The sequence below is a fragment of the Hypanus sabinus genome, assembly GCF_030144855.1.
Source record: "Hypanus sabinus isolate sHypSab1 chromosome 1 unlocalized genomic scaffold, sHypSab1.hap1 SUPER_1_unloc_1, whole genome shotgun sequence".
Classification (NCBI taxonomy): Eukaryota; Metazoa; Chordata; class Chondrichthyes; order Myliobatiformes; family Dasyatidae; genus Hypanus; species Hypanus sabinus.
This window is the reverse complement of record NW_026778903.1, coordinates 1,096,165-1,120,058: the sequence shown is the minus strand read 5'-3', so window position 1 is coordinate 1,120,058 and position 23,894 is coordinate 1,096,165. Positions and strand designations below refer to the sequence as shown.

The following is a 23,894-nucleotide window of genomic DNA, read 5'->3' as shown; positions in this document are numbered from 1 at the left end:
GTCTCACTAACCTCTCTGCGTAAGACAGTCCAGACATCCCAGGAATTAACCTTGTGAATCTACGCTGCACTTCCTCGACAGCCAGGATGTCCTCCCTTAACCCTGGAGACCAAAACTGTACACAATACTCCAGGTGTGGTCTCACCAGGGCTCTGTACAAATGCAAGAGGATTTCCTTGCTCTTGTACTCAATTCCCTTTGTAATAAAGGCCAACATTCCATTAGCCTTCTTCACTGCCTGCTGCACTTGCTCATTCACCTCCAGTGACTGATGAACAAGGACTCCGAGATCTCTTTGTATTTCTCCCTTACCTAACTCTACACCATTCAGATAATAATCTGCCTTCCTGTTCTTACTCCCAAAGTGGATAACCTCACACTTATTCACATTAAACGCCATCTGCCAAGTATATGCCCACTCACTCAGCCTATCCAAGTCACCCTGAATTCTCCTAACATCCTCATCACATGTCACACTGCCACCCAGCTTAGTATCATCAGCAAATTTGCTGATGTTATTTTCTATGCCTTCATCCAAATTGTTAATGTAAATGGTAAACAGCTGTGGTCCCAATACCGAGCCCTGTGGCACCCCACTAGTCACCACCTGCCATTCCGAGAAACACCCATTCACCGCTACCCTTTGCTTTCTATCTGCCAACCAGTTTTCTATCCATGTCAATGCCTTCCCCCCCCCCCCCAATTCCCTGAGCTTTGATTTTACCCACCAATCTTCTATGTGGGACCTTATCAAATGCCTTCTGAAAATCGAGGTACACTACATCCACTGGATCTCCCCTGTCTAACTTCCTGGTTACATCCTCGAAAAACTCCAACAGATTAGTCAAGCATGATTTACCCTTGGTAAGTCCATGCTGGCTCGGCCCAATCCTATCACTGCTATCTAGATATGCCACTATTTCATCCTTAATAATGGACTCTAGCATCTTCCCCACTACCGATGTCAGGCTGACAGGTCGATAGTTCTCTGTTTTCTCCCTCCCTCCTTTCTTAAAAAGTGGGATAACATTAGCCATTTTCCAATCCTCAGGAACTGATCCTGAATCTAAGGAACATTGGAAAATGATTACCAATGCATCCGCAATTTCCAGGGCCACCTCCTTTAGTACCCTAGGATGCAGAATATCTGGACCTGGGGATTTGTCAGCCTTCAGTCCCATCGTCTTCTCATCACCGTTTCCTTCCGAATGTCAATCTGTTTCATTTCCTCTGTCCTTGGCCCATCCATGCATCTGGGAGATTGCTTGTGTCTTCCATAGTGAAGACAGATCTAAAGTACTCATTAAATTCTTCTGCCATTTCTCTGTTTCCCATAACAATTTCACCCAATTCATTCTTCAAGGGCCCAACATTGTTCTTAACTATCTTCTTTCTCTTCACATACCTAAAAAAGCTTTTGCTATCTTCCTTTATGTTCCTGGCTAGCTTGCATTCGTACCTCATTTTTTCTCCCCGTATTGTCTTTTTAGTTAAGTTCTGTTGTTCCTTAAAAACTTCCCAATCATCTGTCCTCCCACTCACCTTAGCTCTGTCATATTTCCTTTTTCTTAACCAATCTCTGACTCCCTGATGAGGGGGTGGAACAAACGTTCCATGAATACGATGACTCATGAAGGTGACTTGAAGGTGCGTAGGCCGGATGCTGTGATCCAGCGATTAGGATGCCCTCTGCTGTGCATCTGTAGAAACAGAATCAGGTTTCGTATCAACGGCACGTGGCATGAAATTTGTTAACTTTACAGTACAATGCAAAACAAGTATTAGAAAAGAACTCAATTACACAAAGTGTATATATAGGCATTAAACAGTTAAGTTAAATAAATAGTAAAAGAACAAATAAAAAAGGTAGTTAGGTACTGTTTCTGGGTTCAATGTAAATTCACAAATCTGATGGCAGAGGGGAAGAAGCTGTTCCTGAATCACTGAGTGTGTGACTTCAGTCTTCTGGACCTCCTTCCTGATGGTAACAATGAGAAGAGGGCATGTCCTGGGTGGTGGGGATCCTTAACGGTGGACACAAACCTTTTTGAGTCACCGCTGCTTGAAGATGTATTGGATATTACAAAGGCTGGTGTCCATGACTAACTTTACAACTCTCTGCAGCTCACTTCCATCCTGTGCAGTGGCACTCCAGCCCACCCCCCTCCAGACCAGACGCTGATGCAACCAGTCTGAATGCTCTCCACGGAACATCCGTGTATAGTAATCCTTTGTAGTAATCGTAGTAATCCTTTAGTCTTCCAAGCTGAATAAGCTTGGTCTATAATAGAAGGATAAAAAAAGCAATCGGATATAATAGGAATATTAAAAACAAACTGAGTCAACCCAAAAAATTTCCAAAATTGAAACCATATACGTAAAGTATGTTTAACTATCGGGTTGTCGATTCGTTTCGGCAATTTAGAAAGAGCAAAGGGAAGAGAAGCCCTAAAATAGAACCCAATGCAAATTCTTTCCAGGTTCCAGGTTCCAGGTTCTTTAATTTCCAGGTTCACCCAATGAGGGCTAAAAGATCCATCCCAATCCTTTAACCAACATATCAAGTATCAGATATTAACTGCCCAATAATAAAATCTAAAATTAGGCAATGCCAATCCACCTTCCTTCCTTGCCTTCTGTAAATATATTTTACCTAACCTAGGATTTTTATTCTGCCATATATATGAGGAAATTTTTGAATCAACATTAGCAAAAAAAGATTTTGGAATAAAAATTGGGTAAAATAACCATTTTAATAGCATTAATTTTAATAGCATTAATTTTTTAATAGCATTTTAATAGCATTAATTTTAATAGCATTAATTTTTAATAGCATTAATTTTGGAATAAAAATTGGGTAAAATAACCATTTTAATAGCATTAATCCGACCTATCAGAGATAAAGGTAGTGGTGACCACTTAGTAAACAAACATTTAATTTGATCGATTAAGGGTAAAAACTTAACCTTAAATAAGTCTTTATAGCTTTTTGTGATTTTAATCCCTAAGTAAATAAAAGAGTCATTAACTAATTTAAAAGGTAAATTTCCATAAATTGGAACCTGTCTATTTAAAGGAAACAATTCACTCTTATTAAGATTTAATTTATACCCAGAAAAATCACTAAATTGAGCCAACAATGATAAAACTGCAGGAATGGGTTTCTCAGGATCAGAAATAAATAATAATAAATCATCTGCATATGATCATTTATGTATATCTGTCCCACAATTAATGCCAAAAATGTTCTGTGATTCTCTGATAGCAATTGCCAAGGGTTCTAAAGCAATATCAAATAATAATGGACTAAGAGGACAGCCTTGTCTAGTACCCCGAAATAAACGAAAAAAGGGAGATCTTTGATTGTTAGTAAGCATCGAGGCTACTGGAGTATGATATATCAGTTTAATCCAGGAAATAAATGTCGGACTAAAATTCAACTTCTCAAGCTCATTGAATAAGTATGGCCATTCAACTCTATCAAATGCTTTCTCTGCATCTAATGAAATAACACATTCTGAAGTGGTATGCGAAGGAGTATAAACAATATTCAATAATCTCCTAACATTGATAAAAGAGTAGCGATTTTTAATAAAACCGGTTTGATCTTCCGAAATAATTTGGGGTAATACCTTCTCCAGCCTGGATGCCAGTAACTTGGAAAAGATCTTGGAATCTATATTCAATAAGGATATTGGTTATAGGATGCACAGTCAGTAGGGTCTTTATCTTTCTTCAATATTAAAGAAATGGAAGCTCTATAAAAAGATTGTGGCAGATTGCCCAATCTAATTGCTTCTTCAAAAACCCTGCATAACCAAGGAGAAAGAGTAGCGGAAAAACATTTAAAAAATTCTACTGTATACCCATCTGGACCTGGTGCTTTTCCAGAATTCATAGAGGAAATAACCCCTTTAATTTCTGCATCCATAATAGGAGTTTATAATATTGAAAGATCATCTGATGATAATTTTGGAAAATTCAATTTCCCAAGAAAATCACACATGGTATTACAATCATGAGGGAATTCGGAATGATACAGGGAGGTATAAAAATCTTGAAATGATTTATTTATCTCATCGTGGTTAACTGTCAGATCCCTGTTCTGCTGATGGATCTTAGTAATTTGACGTTTAACCGAAGCATTCTTCAATTGATTAGCTAACAGTTTACCCGATTTATCACTATGTATATAAAAATCAGATCTGGTTTTCATTAATTGATTTTCAATCGAAGATGTAAGTAATAAACTATGTTCTGTTTGAAGTTCAACCCTTTGTTTGTAAAGCTCCTTACTAGGAGTAATTGAATATTTCTTGTCACTCTCTTTAATTTTATCAACCAATGAAAGAGTTTCCACCTTAATGCGTTTTCTCAGACCAGTAGAGTAGGAGATAATCTGTCCACATATATATGCTTTAAAAGTGTCCCAAAGTGTTCCGCAAGAAATATCATCCATGGAATTAGTTGAAAAGAAGAAATCGATCTGTTCCTTCATAAATTTAATAAAATCCGGATCTTGCAGTAAGGTAGAATCAAATTGCCATTGTCTAGCACTAGAAGCTGTATCTGTAAATGTAATAGAAAGTTTTAATGGAGCATGGTCAGAGATGGCTATAATATCATAATTACAACCAATTACCGATGGAATAAAACAAGAGTCAATAAAAAAATAATCAATTCTCGAGTAGGAATGATAAACATGTGAGAAAAATGAAAACTCTTTGTCCTTAGAATGCCAAAATCTTCAAATATCAATAATTCCATTATCAGTCAAATCCATCAGTCAATTCCATTATCTGGGTTTCCTTAGTTTCCGTTCTGGCTGCTGATTCTCTTTCAGTTGGTAGATTTCAGAAAACCTGAAAAACTAAGGGGGGGGGAGAGAGGGAGAGGGAGAGGGAGAGGGAGAGGGAGAGGGAGAGAGAGAGAGAGAGAGAGAGAGAGAGAGAGAGAGAGAGAGAGAGAGAGAGAGAACAGGGTTTTAAGCTTTCAGTAGATAAACCACTAATTGTATGTTTTACTAAGAGGATGAATAGACGAGCACACAATTTAAAATGTTTGCTGTGCCACAAGCTCAGGCTTTAAGACTGTGTTGTGGTTACAGTAAAGTCATTTCCTGTTTCAGCTTCACTGGTTGAAATGGGACAATTACCCTTACAGTTGCGGAGTTTGTAGTTATTGTTATCACAGTGGGTTAAATTGAGGGGGCAGAGTCATAATAATCCTGTTAAAAGTGTGTTGGAAGACTGTTGGGAACATGAAGGGTATTTTTAGTTTTCAGTGGTTGGATTCTCATCATGCTGGGTCTATGGGTTTGCTGGGTCATGCAGTATGTCCCATGGTAACTTTTTGGTAACCCCACCATGTTTTTTCCCAATGCCTATAGTTGATTTTTGGTTGCAAGATTTAATGGTCCAAGGATCCTGATATGCCCAAAAGACATTTGGTTCATCAATATGTTAAGGAAAATTATTGTGATATGTTAACTATTTGTACTGATGGGTCCAAAGATAGATTAACTGGGAATGTCTGGATTACAGGAACAATACACAAACAGCTCACTGATCATCTATCAGTGTATACAGCAGAATTAGTTGCCATCATTTTAGGTTTACAGTTAGAACCATAGAACCATAGAATATTACAGCACAGAAACAGGCCTTTTGGCCCTTCTTGGCTGTGCTGAAACTTTTTATTTGCCTAGTCCCACTGACCTGCATCTGGACCATATCCCTCCAAATCCCTTTCATCCGTGTCTTTCTTAAATGTTAAAAATGAGCCCACATTTACCACTTTATCTAGCAGCTCATTCCACACTCCCACCATTCTCTCTGTGAAGAAGCCGCCCAATATTCCCTTTAAACTTAACCCCCTTCACCCTTAACCCCTCCATGTTCCCTTTAAACTTAACCCCCTTCACCCTTAACCCCTCCATGTTCCCTTTAAACTTAACCCCCTTCACCCTTAACCCATGTCCTCTTTTTTTTTTCTCCCCTAGCCTCAGTGGAAAAATCCTGCTTGCATTCACTCTATCTATGCCCATCATAATTTTATAGACCTCTATCAAATCTCCCCTCATTCTCCTACACTCCAGGGAATAAAGTCCTAACCTATTCAACCTTTCTCTGTAACTCAGTTTCTCAAGTCCCAGCAACATCCTTGTAAACCTTCTTTCAACCTTATTACTATCCTTACTGTAATTTGGTGACCAAAACTGCACACAATACTACAAATTCGGCCTCACCAATGCCTTATACAACCTCACCATAACATTTCAACTCTTATACTCAATACTTTGATTTACAAAGCCCAATGTACCAAAAGCTCTCTTTCTGACCCTATCCACCTGTGATGCCACTTTTAGGGAATTTTGTATCTGTATCCCAGATCCCTCTGTTCTACTGCACTCCTCAGTGTCCTACCATTTACCTTGTATGTTCTACCTTGGTTTGACCTTCCGAAGTGCAATACCTCACACTTGTCTGTATTAAACTCCATCTGCCATTTTTCAGCCCATTCCTCCAACTGGTCCAGATCCCTCTGCAAGCTTTGAAAACCTTCCTCACTGTCCACTACACCTCCAATCTTTGTATCATCAACAAATTTACTGATCCAATTTGCCACATTGTCATCCAGATCATTGATATAGATGACAAATAACAATGGACCCAGCACTGATCCCTGTGGCACACACACCACTAGTCACAGGCCTCCACTCAGAGAATCAATCCTCCACTATCACCTCTGACTTCTCCCATTCAGCCAATGTCTAATTGGTGAAAGAAATTTGTCCTTCTAAAGTTGTAATTTGTTCAGATTATTTTTTGGCCTTGACTAGTCTTAAAAAAGGTCATTCTAGCAGTCGGTCAGATTTATTGCAGGAAGTTCCTCAAACTTCACTTCATATTCAAAGTATTGCTCTACATGTCTCTTCTTATGGGTCCCTGCACACAGAGGTGTTGAGGAGAATGCCCAGGTTGCTTGTCTGGCCAAAATAGCTGTTAAAAGTTCCTACCATTTACCTTGTATGAAACATTTGTATGCATTCTTTTACAACGTAAACCATGTAAGGTTGAAAGAAAGCAAATGCAGGCTGCACTACTAGCTTTGGGAGGTGATGGTTTTCATTTAAACACTTTACCAAATTATGGAAGTGGCTTTAATTTCATTCACAATGTTGTCTTACATTTCTTACCTTTACAGGGCTTTATGGGGTAATTTAGTCTTCATCTGATAAAAGGAGCAGGTATTTATTTCCCAACTCTCTACAACACACTGCAGTCCAGTTGGTGGTGGTAATGCACCATTAGGTTGGGCTGCAACCGCCAGTAAAATCGGAAGAAGAGGTTCAGTTGGAGGTTCGAGGCTTGGCTGGGAGGTGTGGTGGCTGGTGTTGCTGGGAGATAGTGTGGGTTCAGGTCGGGGCGAGAATCTGGGCAGGGAACTGCAAATGGAGGATTCGAGTGAACGTGGGTTGGTGGAAGGAGGTTGGAATGAAGTTGAATCTAATCTGGAAAACGAAAAAAGGAACATAATATTGGAATATATTTGAAGCGATTGAGAGCAAGGGCGGGGTATATTGAAAAAAATACGGGAAGAAAGCTTCAAAATATTGTTTAAACTTGACCCGGAACGGCCTTCTTCGATCAACTACAGAGTTAAAATCGCCCATCGGGAATACAGATCATGCTCGTGCTTTAGGAGGAAGCGATGTGTTCATCATTTGTAGTGAGAAGGCATTCCGTTTGAAGACATTACTTGCAAAAGGTAGTATCTATGTTGCATAATGAAAATAGAGACATTAGGAGAGTTATCCTGGAGTTCTGGTGGAGATTTCGACAGAAGAGGTTAAATCTCATTTCTCGGGAGGAAAAGAGATTGCAAGTTGTCTGAACTGGGGAAAGGATGGGTAGTTTATCTGTACTGATTTATTTTGATGAGGTGAAGCTCCCTGATAAAGTTAGTTTGGGGTACGTCAGTTATAATGTACGAGTGTGTCCCACTTCCTCTTAAATGTTACAAATGTCACAGGCTCGGGAATGTTGCGGCAGTGTGTCGTGGGAAACTAAGATGCAGTAAGTGTGGCGGCAAAGATAAATATGAAGATTGTGAACGTGTAATGTTAATTGTTATAATTGCAGAGGGGAACATAGTGCAGCTATATCCTCTCTAGTGTGGCCCTTTATTGTTTCATAACATGATGAATGATATTTTCTCTGAGATGGGTGGCTAAATCACTTTTTGCAGATGATGGAGCTATGTGGATTAGAGGTAGAAGTTTAATTGTAACAGTATATGGAATGCAATTAGTGATTAATAAGGTCGAACAGTGTGCAAGTAGATGGGCTGTGAAGATTTTGGTAGCTAAAACACAAGTTATGTGTTTTACAGAGGATCAATATTGGGACCTGCACTTGGTTTGAAATTTGTCAAACTCTGGAAGTGTCAGTGATCAGATTATTTGGAATGTGGCTGTAGAATAACCTGAAGCACCATATCAGTAAAATAATTGATAACTGTAAAGGGGCATTAAATATCCTTGGGTCTATGTGGTAACTCCTGGGGTGCTACACAAAAATCTCTGTGGATCATTTATATCTGTTTAAATTGGTACTTGATTATGGCTGTGTGACTTATGGATCAGCTTCATCTTCAAATTAAAAATGATTGGATGTGATACCAGCTCGGGCTTTAAAACTGTGTTAGACCATAAGACCATAGAAATAGGAGCAGCAGTAGGCCATTCAGCCCATCGAGTCTGCTCCACCATTTAATCATGGGCTGATCCACTTCATCCTGTCATCCCCACTCCCCTGCTTTCAGTCCTTCTCCATTGATGCCCTGGCTAATCAAGAACCTATCTATCTCTGCCTTAAATACATCAATGACTTGGCCTCCACAGCCGCTCGTGGCAACAAATTCCACAGATTTACCACCCTCTGACTAAAGTAATCTCTCCACATCTCTGTTCTAAAAGGACATCCTTCAATCCTGAAGTCGTGCCCTCTTGTCCTAGAATCCCCGACCATGGGAAATAACTTCCCGATATCTAATTTGTTCAGGCCTTTTAACATTTGGAATATTTCTATAAAATTCCCCCTTCATTCTCATGAACTCCAGGGAATACAGCCCAAGACCATTCCTCATGCAGTAACCCTTTCATTCCTGGAATCATTCTCATGAATCTTCTCTGAACACTCTCAAATGTCAGTATATCCTTTCTAAAATAAGGAGCCCAAAACTGCACACAATACTCCTAGCGTGGCCTCACGAGTGCCTTATAGAGCTTCATCATCCCATCCCAGCTCTTATATTCCAACCGCCAGAAATGAATGGCATTCGCCTTCTTCGCAACCGACTCAACTTGCAGGTTAATCTTTAGGGTATCCTGCACAGGGACTCCCAAATCTCTTTTCATCTCTGCATTTTGAATTCTGTCCCAATCGAAATAATAGTCTGCCCATTTATTTCTTCCACCGAAGTGCATGACCATACACTTTCCAATATTGTATTTCATTTGTCACTTCTTTGCCCATTCCCTTAAACTATCCAAGTCTCTCTGTTTCCTCAACGTTATCGCTCCTCCACCTATCTTTCTATCATCGGCAAATTTTGCCACAAATCCATTAATACCATGGTCCATATCATTGACATACATTGTAAAAAGTAACGTTCCTAACACCGACACCTATTGGTATCCAGCAGTCAGCCAGAATAGGACCCCTTTATCCCCACTCTTCTTTCTGCCGACCAACAATGCTCCACCCCTGCTAGTAACTTCCCTGTAATTCCATGGGCTCTTACCTTGCTACGCAGCTGCATGTGCAGCACCTTGACAAAGGCCGTCTGAAAATCCAAGTGCACCACGTCTACTGCATCTCCTTTGCTTGTAATTTCAGTAGGTTTATCAAGCAGGATCTTTCTTTCAAAAAGCCATGCTGGCTTTGGCCTATGTGCCATAATCTCAAGCCTAACAATCGCTTCCAACAACTTCCCAACCACTGATGTCAGGCTAACAGGTCTATAGTTTCCTTTCTGCTGCTTCCCATCCTTCTTAAATAGCGGAGTAACATCTGCAATTTTCCAGTCACCCGGTACAATCTATCGATTCTGGAAAGATCACTGCAAGAGAGCTTCCGCAATTTCTGCAGCTACTTCCTTCTGAACCCAAGGGTGCATTCCATCAGGTCCAGGAGATTTATCCACCCTCAGACCATTAAGCTTCCTGAGCACCTTCTCAGTTGTAATTTTCACTGCACAAACTTCACTTCCCTGACGCTCTTAAATCTCTGGTATATTGAAGACATCTTCAAATGTGAAGACTGATGCAAAATACGCATTCAGTTCCTCTGCCATCTTTGCATCCAGCGTCATTTTGTATTAGTTCTATATCTAACCTCGACCCTCATTTACCCTTTATATACTTAAAAAAAACTTTTAATACCTTCTTTGATATTAGTTGCCAGCTTCCTCTCATAATTCATCTTTTCCTTCCAAATGACCTTAGTTTCCATCTGCAAGTTTTTAAAAGCTCCCCACTGGCTTCCCACTGGCTATCTTTCCCACTGGCTCTGGCTTCCTTGAATGTCTTCTCTTCTGCTTCTACTTTGGCTCTGACTTCACTTGTCAGCAATGGTAGTCTCCTTCTTCCATTCAAAAATTTCTTCTTATTCGAAATATATCTGTCTTGCTCTTCCCTCATTTTTTGCAGAAACTCCAGCCATTGCTGCTCTGCTGTCCTTCCTAGTGTCCCTTTCCAGTCAACTTTGGCCAGTTCCCCTCATGCCATTGTAATTTCATTTATTCCACTGAAATACCAACACATTAGATTTTATTTTTTCCTTCTCAAATTTCAAAGGGAACTCGATCACACTGTGATCACTGTTCCCTAAAGGTTCCTTAAGCTTAAACTCTCTTGTCACTTCCCAACCATTGCACAACACCCAATCCAGCACAGTCGATCCCCTAGTGTTCTAAAAAGCTATCCCTTAGACATTCTACAAATTCTCTCCCTTGAGTTCCAGTACTAGCCTGGTTTTCCCAATCCACCTTTATGTTAAAATCCCTAACGATTATCATGGCATTGCCTTTCTGACATGCCTCTTCTATCTCCTGCTGTAATTTGTAATCCACATCCCGGTTGCTGTTTGGAGACCTGTATACAACTGCCATTAGGGTTCTTTTATGCTTGCCATTTCTTAATCAACCCACAGAGACCTTCTAATCTTATGTCATCTCCTTCCAGTGATTTAATATTATTTCTTATACTCAGAGCCACACCACCCCCTCTGCCAACTAACCTGTCTTTCCGATACACCGTATAGTCTTGGAGGGTCTGCTCCCAATGGCAGCCGTCCTTTCGCCAAGTTTCAGAGATGGCCACAACATCATACTTGCCAATCTGTAGCAGAATTTCAAGATCGTCCATTTTATTTCTCATTCTGCGTGCATTCAAATATAACACTTTCAGTCCAGTACTTGTTGCTTTCTGTTTTAACTGCACCATGTCTCTGTTACCCTGTAATACATCCCACTGGCTGTGATTAAGCCTCAGCATCTGCCAAATTAGTTTAAACCCTCCCTTACAGCTCCATTAAATTTGCCCGCAACAATATTGGACCCCTTTGGGTTCAGGTGTAACCCGTCCTTTTTGAACAGGTTGTACCCCCCCCCCCCCACCCAGAAGTGTTGTGGTGCAGTGAGGTCATCTCCTGTTTCAGCTTTACTGGTTGAAATGGGACCATAACCCTTACAGTTGTGGAGGTCGCAGTTAGTGTTAACATACTGGGTTAACTTGGTGGGGCAGAGGAATGATCACCCAGTTGTTGGAAGACTGTTGGGAACATCACAAGAAGAGTGTTTTCAGTTTTGGGTGGCTGGGATCTCATCTCACTAGGAATATGGGTTTGCTGGATTTTGCAATATGCCCCACTGTCACTTTTTTGGTAACCCCACCCTGGTTTTTCCCCAATCACTTCAGTTGATATTAGGTTGCTTGTTTTAATGAAGTCCAAGGATCCTTGTATGTCTGAGAGTCTGTTGGTTAAGGGAAATTATTGTGATATGTTAATTACTTTTACTGATGGATAAAAATATAATTAAGCTGGGACTGTTTGTGTGGTTATTTTTTGTGCTAGAATTACAGGTAGCCATAAAGAAATGTCTTACTAATCATTTATCAGTATGTACAGCAGAACTGGTTGCCATCATTTTGGGCTTACAATGGATTGAAGAAATTTTTCTTTGCAAAATTGTAACTCTCTACGCCACATTGCAGTTCTGTCAGTGGTGTTAATGCACCTTTGACTTTGCAGTTAAAAGTCAGAAGAAGAAAGATGTTCAGTTGTTCAGACCAAACATCAGAATGGGGAGGGAATGTGATTTAACTGAATCTAGTCGAGGAATGATTGTTGGTGCCAGACGGGCTGGTTTGATTATCTCAAACTGCCGATATCCTGGATTTTCATGCACAAGTCTCTAGAGTTTAAAGAGAAATGTCTGAAAAGCAAAACTACACCTAGTGAGTGACAGTTATATCAGGAGGTTATAACAGGCAGCCTTCATAAATTGTCACAGTCTGTGATTATACGTGTACCTTTCCCAATGTGTAGACTCCAGAAACCATACATCATTAATTGTAACTTTCAGAAATGATGCCAGTAGTTTTCAAATCGTGGCGATCAGAAATCGTAGCATTCTCCAGCAATCCTCCTCCTCCTCCACCACCCACCCCCCGGCATCTTTTTAGTCTGTCATTTTCCCCTTCCTTTTCAGTCCTGAACAAGGGTCTCGGCCCGAAATGTTGACTGTTCGTTCACTTCCAGATGTTGCCTGACCTGCAGAGTTCCTTCAGCATTTTGTATGTGTTGCTTTGGATTTCCAGCATCTGCAGAATTTCTTGTGTTCAGATTGTACCGGTAAGTTTCACAAATTGCAGTCTCTACGAGTGATACATGCAGCTTTCCAAAATTATAAAGTTCACGTTATATATGTAACTTCTCTGAACTGTAGCATCACAAATTGCTGATGTAGCTGTCAGAAATTCTAATATTCATGAAGAATATATATACTGTTTGGAAAATCGTAAACTCAAGGGATTTGTAGAAATGATAGTGGGATAGGTGGCAGGAGCAATGGCAAAGTCTCAGGAATGCAGGTCACTGGAGGAAAAACTGAAATTAACCGGCTCTGTTGCGAAGCGGGAAACAGAACAGAGAACTGAACAACACTGGGACTGGTTTTGGCAAACTTATTAACCTGTGCCCACCAGATAGACACGATCAAAATTTTCAAAACTTCAAAATTGTTTAACATCATTTCCAGTACACAATTGTAAAGGAGAACAAAATAATTGTTACTCTGGATCCGATGCGGCACAGAAAAACAAACAAAAAGTGAACACAATAATACTAAAAAAGCACACACAATACATATAAATGCATAAACAGCTTATAGACTTAGACTGAATGTGACATTAGGCTGTACATAATGTGACTGAAGGCAATAATAAAGTAGTGGTGGTATTAGTGGACATGCTGAAATAATTATCATTGCCCATAACAAAATCATATAAGTACAGTAACTGGGCCCAGAACACTCGGACTCAAGCATTTTATTAATTTTACTTGTAGACAAGGAGTACAACCTAGCCCCTGTCAGTATTCTGAACTCTGAATATTCAAATTGACTTATTAGCTCTGGATATTGATCATTATAAGTTGTATATATGTGAATTCCTTATTTACAAGATCATTCGCCATTCACAATAGACGTGTTAAACCCAACCGAAACTTCAAATGGACAGCCGATGATATTTAAAAAGTCAGTGAGGACAATAGAGCCTTTGTTGTTGGAGATGCTTAACGTCTTTCTGTTATATTGTCACTAGTTTGGATTGAGACTCCGAAAGTGACACTTGTCTACAGCTGCCCTGGGCTAGCATTCTCTTTAACCCTTGCCTTACTGCAACTTCCAGAGGTGAAGACATTGATCAGCCTTACTTCTTGGGGAATGTAACTATTTTTGAGTCTGGCGGTCCTGGCGTGGTTTGTGTTGCCTCCTCCCTGATGGGGGTGGGACAAACAGTCCATGAGCATGGTGAGTCAGAACCTTCATGATGTTATTGGCCCACCTGAGGGTGGGTAGGCCGGATGCTGTGATCCAGCGATTAGGATGCCCTCTGCTGTGCATCTGTAGAAACAGAATCAGGTTTCGTATCAACGGCACGTGGCATGAAATTTGTTAACTTTACAGTACAATGCAAAACAAGTATTAGAAAAGAACTCAATTACACTAAGTGTATATATAGGCATTAAACAGTTAAGTTAAATAAATAGTAAAAGAACAAATAAAAAAGGTAGTTAGGTACTGTTTCTGGGTTCAATGTAAATTCACAAATCTGATGGCAGAGGGGAAGAAGCTGTTCCTGAATCACTGAGTGTGTGACTTCAGTCTTCTGGACCTCCTTCCTGATGGTAACAATGAGAAGAGGGCATGTCCTGGGTGGTGGGGATCCTTAACGGTGGACACAAACCTTTTTGAGTCACTGCTGCTTGAAGATGTATTGGATATTACAAAGGCTGGTGTCCATGACTAACATTACAACTCTCTGCAGCTCACTTCCATCCTGTGCAGTGGCACTCCAGCCCACCCCCCTCCAGACCAGACGCTGATGCAACCAGTCTGAATGCTCTCCACGGAACATCCGTAGGCATTTGCGAGTGCTTTAGGTGACAGACCAAATCTCCTTAAACTCTGAATGAAATACAGACACTGTCTTGCCTTCTTTACAGTTCAATCGATATGTTGGCACCCGGTTATTCCTCAGAGGATATCACTCAGGAACCTGAAATTGCTCACTCTCTCCACTTCTGATCCCACTGAGAATCTCTCGGCCATGTTCCCTCGTCTTATCCTTTCAAATCCGCTCTTTCATCTTGCTGACATTGAGTGCATCACTCAACTAACTCCTGTACGCCCTCTCGTCACCACCTGAGATTTTGTCAACAGTAGTTGGATCATCAGCAAATTTATAGATGGTATCTGAGCTGTGCCGAGCCTCACATCATGGGTGTAGAGAGAGTAGAGCAGTGGGCTAAGCACCCATCCCTGTGGTACATCAGCATTGATTATCAGTGAGGTGGAGATACTGTTTCCAATCTGAACAGATTGTAGTCTTCCCGTTTGGAAGTCGAGGATCCAGTTGCAGAGGGAGGTACAGAGGCCCAGGTTCTGTAGCTTTTCAGTCAGAACTGTAGAGATGATGGTGTTAAACACTGAGCTATAGTCATTAAACAACACCCTGGCTTAGATACTGTATTATCCAGGTGATCCAAGGCCATGTGGAGAGCCAATAAGGCTATGTCTGCCGTAGACCTATTGTGGCAAGAGGCATATTGCAGTGGGTCCAGATCCTGGCTGAAGCAGGAATTGATTCCAGTCATAACCAACATGTCCAAGCACATCGTAGATGTAAATGCTACTGGATGATAGTCACTGAGACATCTCACACTGCTCTTCTTGGGCACTGGTAGAACGGTTGCACTGTTGACGCAGACATGAGTGTAAATGAGCAAGGCTGGGGCACACCAGAAGCCAGTTTCCGTACCACGCATTGATACAACTTTTAGGATGCCCTGTACTGCACATCTCTGGAATAATGTACGTGTAAATATGCAAGACTATTCTTCAATGAGAGTTTGAGATTTGGTAAAGTCACTAAATGCTCTAGCAATGAAGAACAATCTGACTGGTTACATCAGCACCTGGTGTGGAAGCCCCAATGCATGGGATCGCAAGAGGCTGCAGAGGGTCATAGACACAGTCAGATTCATCATGGACACAACCCTCCCCCACCGTCACGGACACAACCCTCCCCACCATCACCGACACAACCCTCCACTCCGTCACGGAGACAGCTCTCCCCTCCATCATTGACACAACCCTTCCCACCATCACCGACACAACCCTCCCCACCGTCATGGACACAACCCCCCCACACCATCACGGACACAACCCTCTCCACCATCACGGACACAACCCTCCCCACCGTCACCGACACAACCCTCCCCACCGTCACTGACACAACCCTCTCCACCATCACGGACACAACCCTCCCCACCATCACCGACACAACCCTCCCCTCCGTCACGGAGACAGCTCTCCCCTCCGTCACTGACACAACCCTTCCCACCGTCACTGACACAACCCTCCCCACCATCACCGACACAACCCTCCCCTCCGTCACGGAGACAGCTCTCCCCTCCGTCGCGGACACAAACCTTCCCACCGTCACCGACACAACCCTCTCCACCGTCATGGACACAACCCCCCCCACACCGTCACGGACACAGACACAACCCTCCCCACCATCACCGACACAACCCTCTCCACCGTCATGGACATAACCCTCCCCACCGTCACGGACACAACCCTCCCCTCCGTCGCGGACACAAACCTCCCCACCGTCACCGACACAACCCTCTCCACCGTCATGGACACAACCCTCCCCTCCGTCGCGGACACAACCCTCCCCCACCGTCACTGACACGGACACAACCCGCCCCACCATCACCGACAACACAACCCTCTCCACCTTCACGGACACAACCCTCCCCACCATCAACGACACAACCCTCCCCACCGTCACTGACACAACCCTCCCCACCATCACAGACACAACCCTCCCCACCATCACCGACACAACCCTCCCCACCATCACCGACACAACCCCCCCCCCCACCATCATGGACACGGACACAACCCTCCCCACCATCACCGACACAACCCCCCCCCACCATCACGGACACGGACACAACCCTCCCCACCATCACCGACACAACCCTCTCCACCTTCACGGACACAACCCTCCCCACCATCACCGACACAACCCTCCCCTCCGTCACGGAGACAGCTCTCCCCTCCATCATTGACACAACCCTCCCCAACATCACCGACACAACCCTCCCCTCCGTCACGGAGACAGCTCTCCCCTCCATCATTGACACAACCCTTCCCACCGTCACCGACACAACCCTCTCCACCGTCATGGACACAACCCCCCCACACCATCACGGACACAGACACAACCCTCCCCACCATCACGGACACAACCCTCTCCACCATCATGGACACAACCCTCCCCACCGTCACGGACACAACCCCCCGCTCCATCATGGACACAACCCTCCCCACCGTCATGGACACCACCCTCCCCTCCATCATTGACACAACCCTCCCCTCCATTCAAGAAGGCAGCATCCATTCTCACTCACCATTCGGGACATACCGTCTTCTCATTACTGGCATCTGGAAGCTCACACACAACCTCTTCCCCTCTGACATCAGATTTCTGAACGGTCCATGAACACGGCCCTCATCAACCGTGGGATTGAGTTTAAGAGCGTCTATACAGGACCCTGGTCAGACCCCACTTGGAGTACTCTGCTCGGTTCTGGTCAGCTCACTACAGGAAGGATGTGGGAAGTATAGAAAGGGTGCAGAGGAGATTACAAGGTTGATGCCTGGATTGGGGAGCATGCCTTATGAGAGTAGGTTGAGTGAACTTGGCCTTTTCTCCTTGGAACGTTGCAGGATGAGAGGTGGTCTGCTGGAGGTGTATAAGATGATGAGAGGCAATAATCGTGGATCGTCAGATTCCTTTTCCCAGGGCTGAAATGACTATCATGAGAGGCCACAGTTTCAAGATGCTTGAAAGTCGGTACAGAGGAGATGTCAGTTTTTTACGCAGACAGTGGTGAGTGCGTGGAATGAGCTGCTGGCAATGGTGGTGGAGGTGGATACGATAGGGTCTCTTAAGAGACTCCTGGACAGGTAAATGGAGCTTAGAAAAATAGAGAGCTATGGTAACTTTAGTTAATTTCTAAAGAAAGTGCATGTTTGGCACAACATTGTGGGCCAAAAGCCTGTATTGTGCTCTAGTTTTTTCTATGTTCCATGTATTCTCTACAAATTGATGTGTGTCTGCCTAAGAGCATCTGAACGGCCTGTATTGTATCTGCCTCCACCAACTCCCTTGGCAGCACACTCTAGGCAGCCACTGCTCTCCACAATTTCCAATATGGTTACCCCTCAATATACCAATTTATGTGGAAAGTGTGCCCTCTAGTGTTAGACTGGGGGAAGGACACTGGCTGTCTGCTCTCTCTGCCTCATCATCTCATCACTGGGTTGAGATGTCTGCGGGGATGGACGGAGGTAAGGTGCTGGACACCACTACGAGTGCAATCTACAGTCGGTAATTCCAGGTGAGGCTTCCCATTCCCTACCTGGAGGCTGAAGAGAGCTTCTGGAGGATGTAGGAGCAGAAGGAGGCCATTTGGCCCATTGACTCTACTGCTCCAATCAGTCAGGAGTTATATTTCTCAATCCCATCCTCCCAGCTCCTCCTCGAGAAGAAAGAGTGGATATCTGTCTGCTGGAATATGATACTGGACGTCTCCAGTTGATGTCATGATGGGAGATTTTGTTTTCCCATATATCAATTGGCATCTCCCTAGAGTGAGGGGTTTAGATGGGGTGGAGTTTGTTAGGTGTGTTCAGGAAGGTTTCTTGACAGAATATGTAGATAAGCCTACAAGAGGACTTGATTCGATATTGGGAAATGAACCTGGTCAGGTGTCAGATCTCTCAGTGAGAGGGCATTTTCGAGATAGTGATCATAATTCTATCCCCTTTACAACAGCACAGGAGAGGGATAGGAACAGACAGGTTAGAAAAGTGTTTCATTGGAGTAAGGGGAATTATGAGGCTACCAGGCAGGACACTGGAAGCTTCAATTAGGAACAGATGTTCTCAGGGAAAAGTACAGAAGAAATGTGGCAAATGTTCAGGGGATATTTGTGTGGAGTTCTGCGTAGCTATGTTCCAGTGAGACAAGGAAGTTTTGGTTGGGAACAGCAACCGTGGTGTACAAAGGCTGTATTAAATCTAGTCAAGAAGAAAAGCTTATAAAAGATTCAAAGAGCTGAGTAATGTTAGCGATCTAGAAGATTCTAAGGCTAACAGGAAGGAGCTTGTGAAGGAAATTAGGAGAGACAGAAGGGGCCATGACAAGGCCTTGGCAGACAGGATTAAGGAAAACCCCAAGGCATTCTACAAGTATGAGAAGAGCGAGAGGATAAGACATGAAAGAATAGGACCAATCAGGTGGGAAAGTGTGTATGGAACTGTTTTCTCCCAGTAGGGAGTAGTTTTTAGTTCCAAGTGCTCCTGTCACGTTTTGTCACCCTGTAACCTTATCCTTCAATCTCTCTGAATTATGGAGGATAGCATGTGTATAAATGTCTCTCTCCAGCAGACCTCATCACATTCATCAGGACTCCAGTATTTCTACTATTTTTTTACTGTTTCTTAATTGTACATATGATTTTTTTATGTTCTATCGCTGAGCAGCGTGAACCGTCTGACTGGCCTATCAGATTTCTCTTTGGGAACGAGTCGACTTCATCAGCATTTGTGATCTGGCTATTGTTCACGATTGCACATAATTAAAAGTTGGAGGAAATAGCAGAGGTACTTAATGAATACTTTACTTCAATATTCACGATGGAAAAGGATCTTGGTGATTGTAGTGATGACTTGCAGCAGACTGAAAAGCTTGAGCATGGAGATATTAAGAAAGAGGATGTGCTGGAGCTTTTGGAAAGCATCAAGTTGGATAAGTCACCGGGACCAGGTGAGATGTTCCCCAGGCTACTGTGGGAGGCGAGAGAGGAGATTGCTGAGCCTCTGGCAATGATCTTTGCATCATCAATGATAGGAGAGTTCCGGAGGATTGGAGGGTTGCGGATGTTGTTCCTTTATTCAAGAAAGAGAGTAGAGATAGCCCAGGAAATTATAGTCCAGTGAGCCTTATCTCAGTGGTTGGTAAGTCAATGGAGAAGATCCTGAGAGGCAGGATTTATGAACATTTGGAGAGGTATATTATGATTGGGAATAGTCAGCATGGCTTTTTCAGCAGGTTGTGCCTTACGAGCCTGATTGAATTTTTTGAGGATGTGACTGAACACATTGAGTAAGGTAGAGCAGTAGATGTAGTGTATATGGATTTCAGCAAGACATTTGATAAGGTACCCCGTGCAAGGCTTGTTGAGAAAGTAAGGAGGCATGGGATCCAAGGGGACATTGCTTTGTGGATCCAGAACTGGCTTATCCACAGAAGGCAAAGAGTGGTTGTATTCTGCATGCAGGTCAGTGACCAGTGGTGTGCCTCAGGGATCTGTTCTGGGACCCTTAATCTTCATGATTTTTATAAATGACCTGGAAGAGGAAGTTGAAGGATGAGTTAGTAAGTTTGCTGATGGAGGTGTTGTGGATAGTGTGGTGGACTGTCAGAGGTTACAACGGGACATTGATAGGATGCAAAACTGGGCTGAGAAGTGGCAGGTGGAGTTCAACCCAGATAATTGTGAAGTGGTTCATTTTAGTAGATGGCAGAGTATAGTATTAACGGTAAGACTCTTGGTAGTGTGGAGGATCTTGGGGTCCGAGTCCATAGGACACATAAAGCAGCTGCTCAGGTTGATGCTGTGGTTAAGAAGGCGTAATTGAATTCAGGAGGTGTGAGGTAATGTTGCAGCTGGTCAGGACCCTGGTCAGACCCCACTTGGAGGACTGTGCTCAGTTCTGGTCGTCTCACTACAGGAAGGATGTGGAAACCACAGAAAGGGTGCAGAGGAGATTTACAACGATGTTGCCTGGATCGGGGTGCATGCCTTATGAGAATAGGTTGAGTGAACTCGGTCTTTTCTCCTTGGAGCGATGGAGGATGAGAGGTGACCTGACAGAGGAGTATGAGATGATGAGAGGCATTGATCGTGAGGATAGTCAAAGGCTTTTTCCCAGGGCTGAAATGGCTGCCACATGAGGGCCCAGGTTTAAGGTGTTTCAGAGTAGGTACAGAGGAGATGTCGGGGTAAGTTTTTGACCAGAGAGTGGTGAGTTCGTGGAATGGGCTGCTGGCAAAGGTGGTGGAGGCGGATACGATAGTCTTTTAAGAGACTTTTGGATAGGTACATAGAGCTTAGAAAAATAGAGGGCTATGGGTAACCTTAGTAATTACTAAGGTAGGGACATGTTCGACACAACTTTGTGGGCCAAAGTGCCTGTATTGTGTTGTAGGTTTTCTATTTTTCTATCTAAAACATAGTATCAAATTAAAAGCTAATTTGTACAAACTCACATAGAGTAGTGGGAGACTGGAGAATTGGGAAAACTTTAAAAAGCAACAGAAACAACAAAACAAGAAATAAGGAAAGGGAAGAAAGAATATGAAAGTAAATTAGCACAAAATATAAAAACAGATAGCACAAGTTTTTTATAAATTATAAAGCTGAAGAGAGTGGCTAAAGTCAACGTAGGTCCCTTGGAAGTCAAGAAGGGAAAATTGATATTGGGTGATAAGGAAATGGCTGAGGCATTGAACGACTATTTTGTGTTGGTCTTCACGGTGGTGGACACGTCTAATATGCCAAAGAAAGATGTTATGGACGAAATGGGAGGTGAGGACCTCGATAAAATCACTGTCACTACAGAGATAGTGATGAGCAAACTAGAGGGTATCCTAGGGTGCCGAAGGAATTGGCAGAGGTTATAGTAGACACGTTGGTAATCATTTATCAAAATTCTCTGGACTCTGGGCAGGTCCCAGCAGAACGGAAGACTGCAAATTTTTATACCTCAATCACTAGAGCACGATTTGCTGACCTCTTCCGCGGCACTCTTGACCCTGTAGAGAAATCCTTGCGAGATGCCAATCTTGACAAGGCTCAAATCCATGATATTGTGCTGGTTGGTGGATCCACCCGCATTCCCAAAATCCAGAAGTTGTTGCAAGATTTCTTCAATGGCAAGGAATTGAACAAGAGCATCAATCCTGACGAGGCTGTTGCATATGGTGCAGGTAATCACCAAATTGACATTGTTTTGTAGTACAATCTTAATAACTTGTTTAACTTGTAAGTAAACTCTTTTAATGTTCTCTTAGCTGTCCAGGCGGCTATCTTGGCTGGTGACAAGTCTGAGGCTGTGCAAGATCTGCTGCTGTTGGATGTTACTCCTCTGTCCCTGGGCATCGAGACAGCTGGCGGTGTCATGACAACATTAATTAAGCGTAACACCAGCATTCCAACAAAACAAACACAAACCTTTACTACCTATTCTGATAACCAGCCTGGTGTGCTGATCCAGGTAAATGCCAATGTTACATATATCTAAATTAGCTGCTTGATTCTCTGATGCCATTTGTGTTAAATTTACTGTCTAGCATTTCCTGAATCTCTTGACTCGGTGTCTTACCTAATTAGTTTGTTTTCCTGACAATGCCAAATATTGTTTCGAATTTAGGTGTTTGAGGGTGAGAGAGCAATGACGAAAGATAACAACTTGCTGGGCAAGTTTGAGCTGACTAGAATTCCACCTGCTCCCAGGGGTGTGCCTCAAATTGAGGTGCCTTTTGATATTGATGCCAAGGGTATCTTGAATGTGTCTGCAGTGGACAAGAGCACCGGAAAAGAAAACAAGATCACCATCACAAATGACAAAGGTAAGAAGCTTTAGAAGTCAGATGAATATGGTTTCTGCTATGATGAAGAATTCCAAAGTCATTCGTAGTTTCCACCAGAAATAGAGATGTTGGCAAAGAACCTTCCTTGGATGTCTGAGCGGTTGACATAAACAAGTTGTTAGTTGGTTAACCAGGGAGCAATACTACAGTTTTTTAAAATTAAGCGTACAGTGACAATATGATACAAAGAAAGAGAATTTTAAAAAAAGCACCTAAATTGAAGACAAGTAAACTCAGTATCCTCCCCCAACCCCAAAACACAATAAAAAAAACTCCAGACCAACCACAACACAATATAGAGAATATAAATCAGGACAATCAAACTCCCAGACTGTGAATACACTCAGTAACAGAGGATAATAATGCCTACTACCAGAAAAAAAAAGGGAGCTGAAAGTAAGGGACCGAAAAAAAGAAAAAAGAACCCTAGTCAAGAGGAAGGTTATGAAAGTACTCGATTAAAGGTCCCCAGACCTTATGGAACTTTAAACCCGAATTAAGAACTGAATAATGGATTTTTTCGAGGTCCAAGCAGGCCATAATGTCGTTAAGCCATTGAGCATGAGTGGGCAGGGCAGCATCTCTCCATCTGAGGAGGATCAAGCGTCTAGCCAGGAGAGAGGCAAAGGATAATATTCGGCATTTGGTCGGACCCAGACATAAATCTGTCTTGCCCCAGAAACCGAACAAAGCAATTAAGGGGTTTGGTTCTAGGTGTTGATTCAGAATATATGATAACATAGTGAAGACATCTTTCCAAAATTTCTCCAAGCTAGGACAGAACCAGTACATATGAATAAGAGAGGCCTCACCCCTCTTGCATTTATCACAGAGCGGACTAATGTCAGGGTAGAATCGAGATTGTTTAGATTTAGACATATGTGCTCTATGAACCATCTTAAACTGTAAAAGGCAATGGCGAGCACAAAGAGAGGTTGAGTTAACCGATTTGAGAATCGAGTCCCAACTCTCATCAGATAAGGAGATATTTAAATCCTGCTCCCATGCCATTTTAATTTTACCCACAGGGGCCCGTCGTAAGGTTGCTAACTTATCTTGAATAATTGATATTAAACCTTTACCTAGTGGATTAATGAAAAGAAATAAGTCCATAGCATTTTTCGCAGGCATTTCAGGGAAGTTAGGAATTAAAGGAGCAATAAAGTGTCGGATTTGGAGATATCTGAAAAAATGAGCATTGGGCAGATTGAACTTAACAGAGAGCTGCTGAAAAGAAGCGAAGCGATTATCAATGAAAAGATCTTCAAAATGTCTAATGCCCTTCCTATACCAAACCTGGAATGCT

The 23,894-nt window shown here is 42.7% G+C and overlaps 1 protein-coding gene and 1 non-coding gene across 2 annotated transcripts; both read left to right on the top strand.

The window, feature by feature from the left end:
- The first annotated feature begins 1,623 nt into the window (after window positions 1–1,623).
- Window positions 1,624–22,596, top strand: LOC132385359 (heat shock 70 kDa protein-like). Its single transcript, XM_059957398.1, has 4 exons — window positions 1,624–1,647; window positions 21,667–21,925; window positions 22,010–22,212; window positions 22,369–22,596. The coding sequence occupies exons 1-4, from the start codon at window positions 1,624–1,626 to the stop codon at window positions 22,579–22,581; spliced, it is 699 nt and encodes a 232-aa protein (XP_059813381.1). The 3' UTR covers window positions 22,582–22,596.
- Window positions 22,597–22,601: 5 nt separating this feature from the next.
- On the top strand, window positions 22,602–22,689 carry LOC132385371 (small nucleolar RNA SNORD14). The gene has a single exon (XR_009509169.1). It is a non-coding gene; the product is annotated as a small nucleolar RNA SNORD14 (small nucleolar RNA).
- Window positions 22,690–23,894: the final 1,205 nt, after the last annotated feature.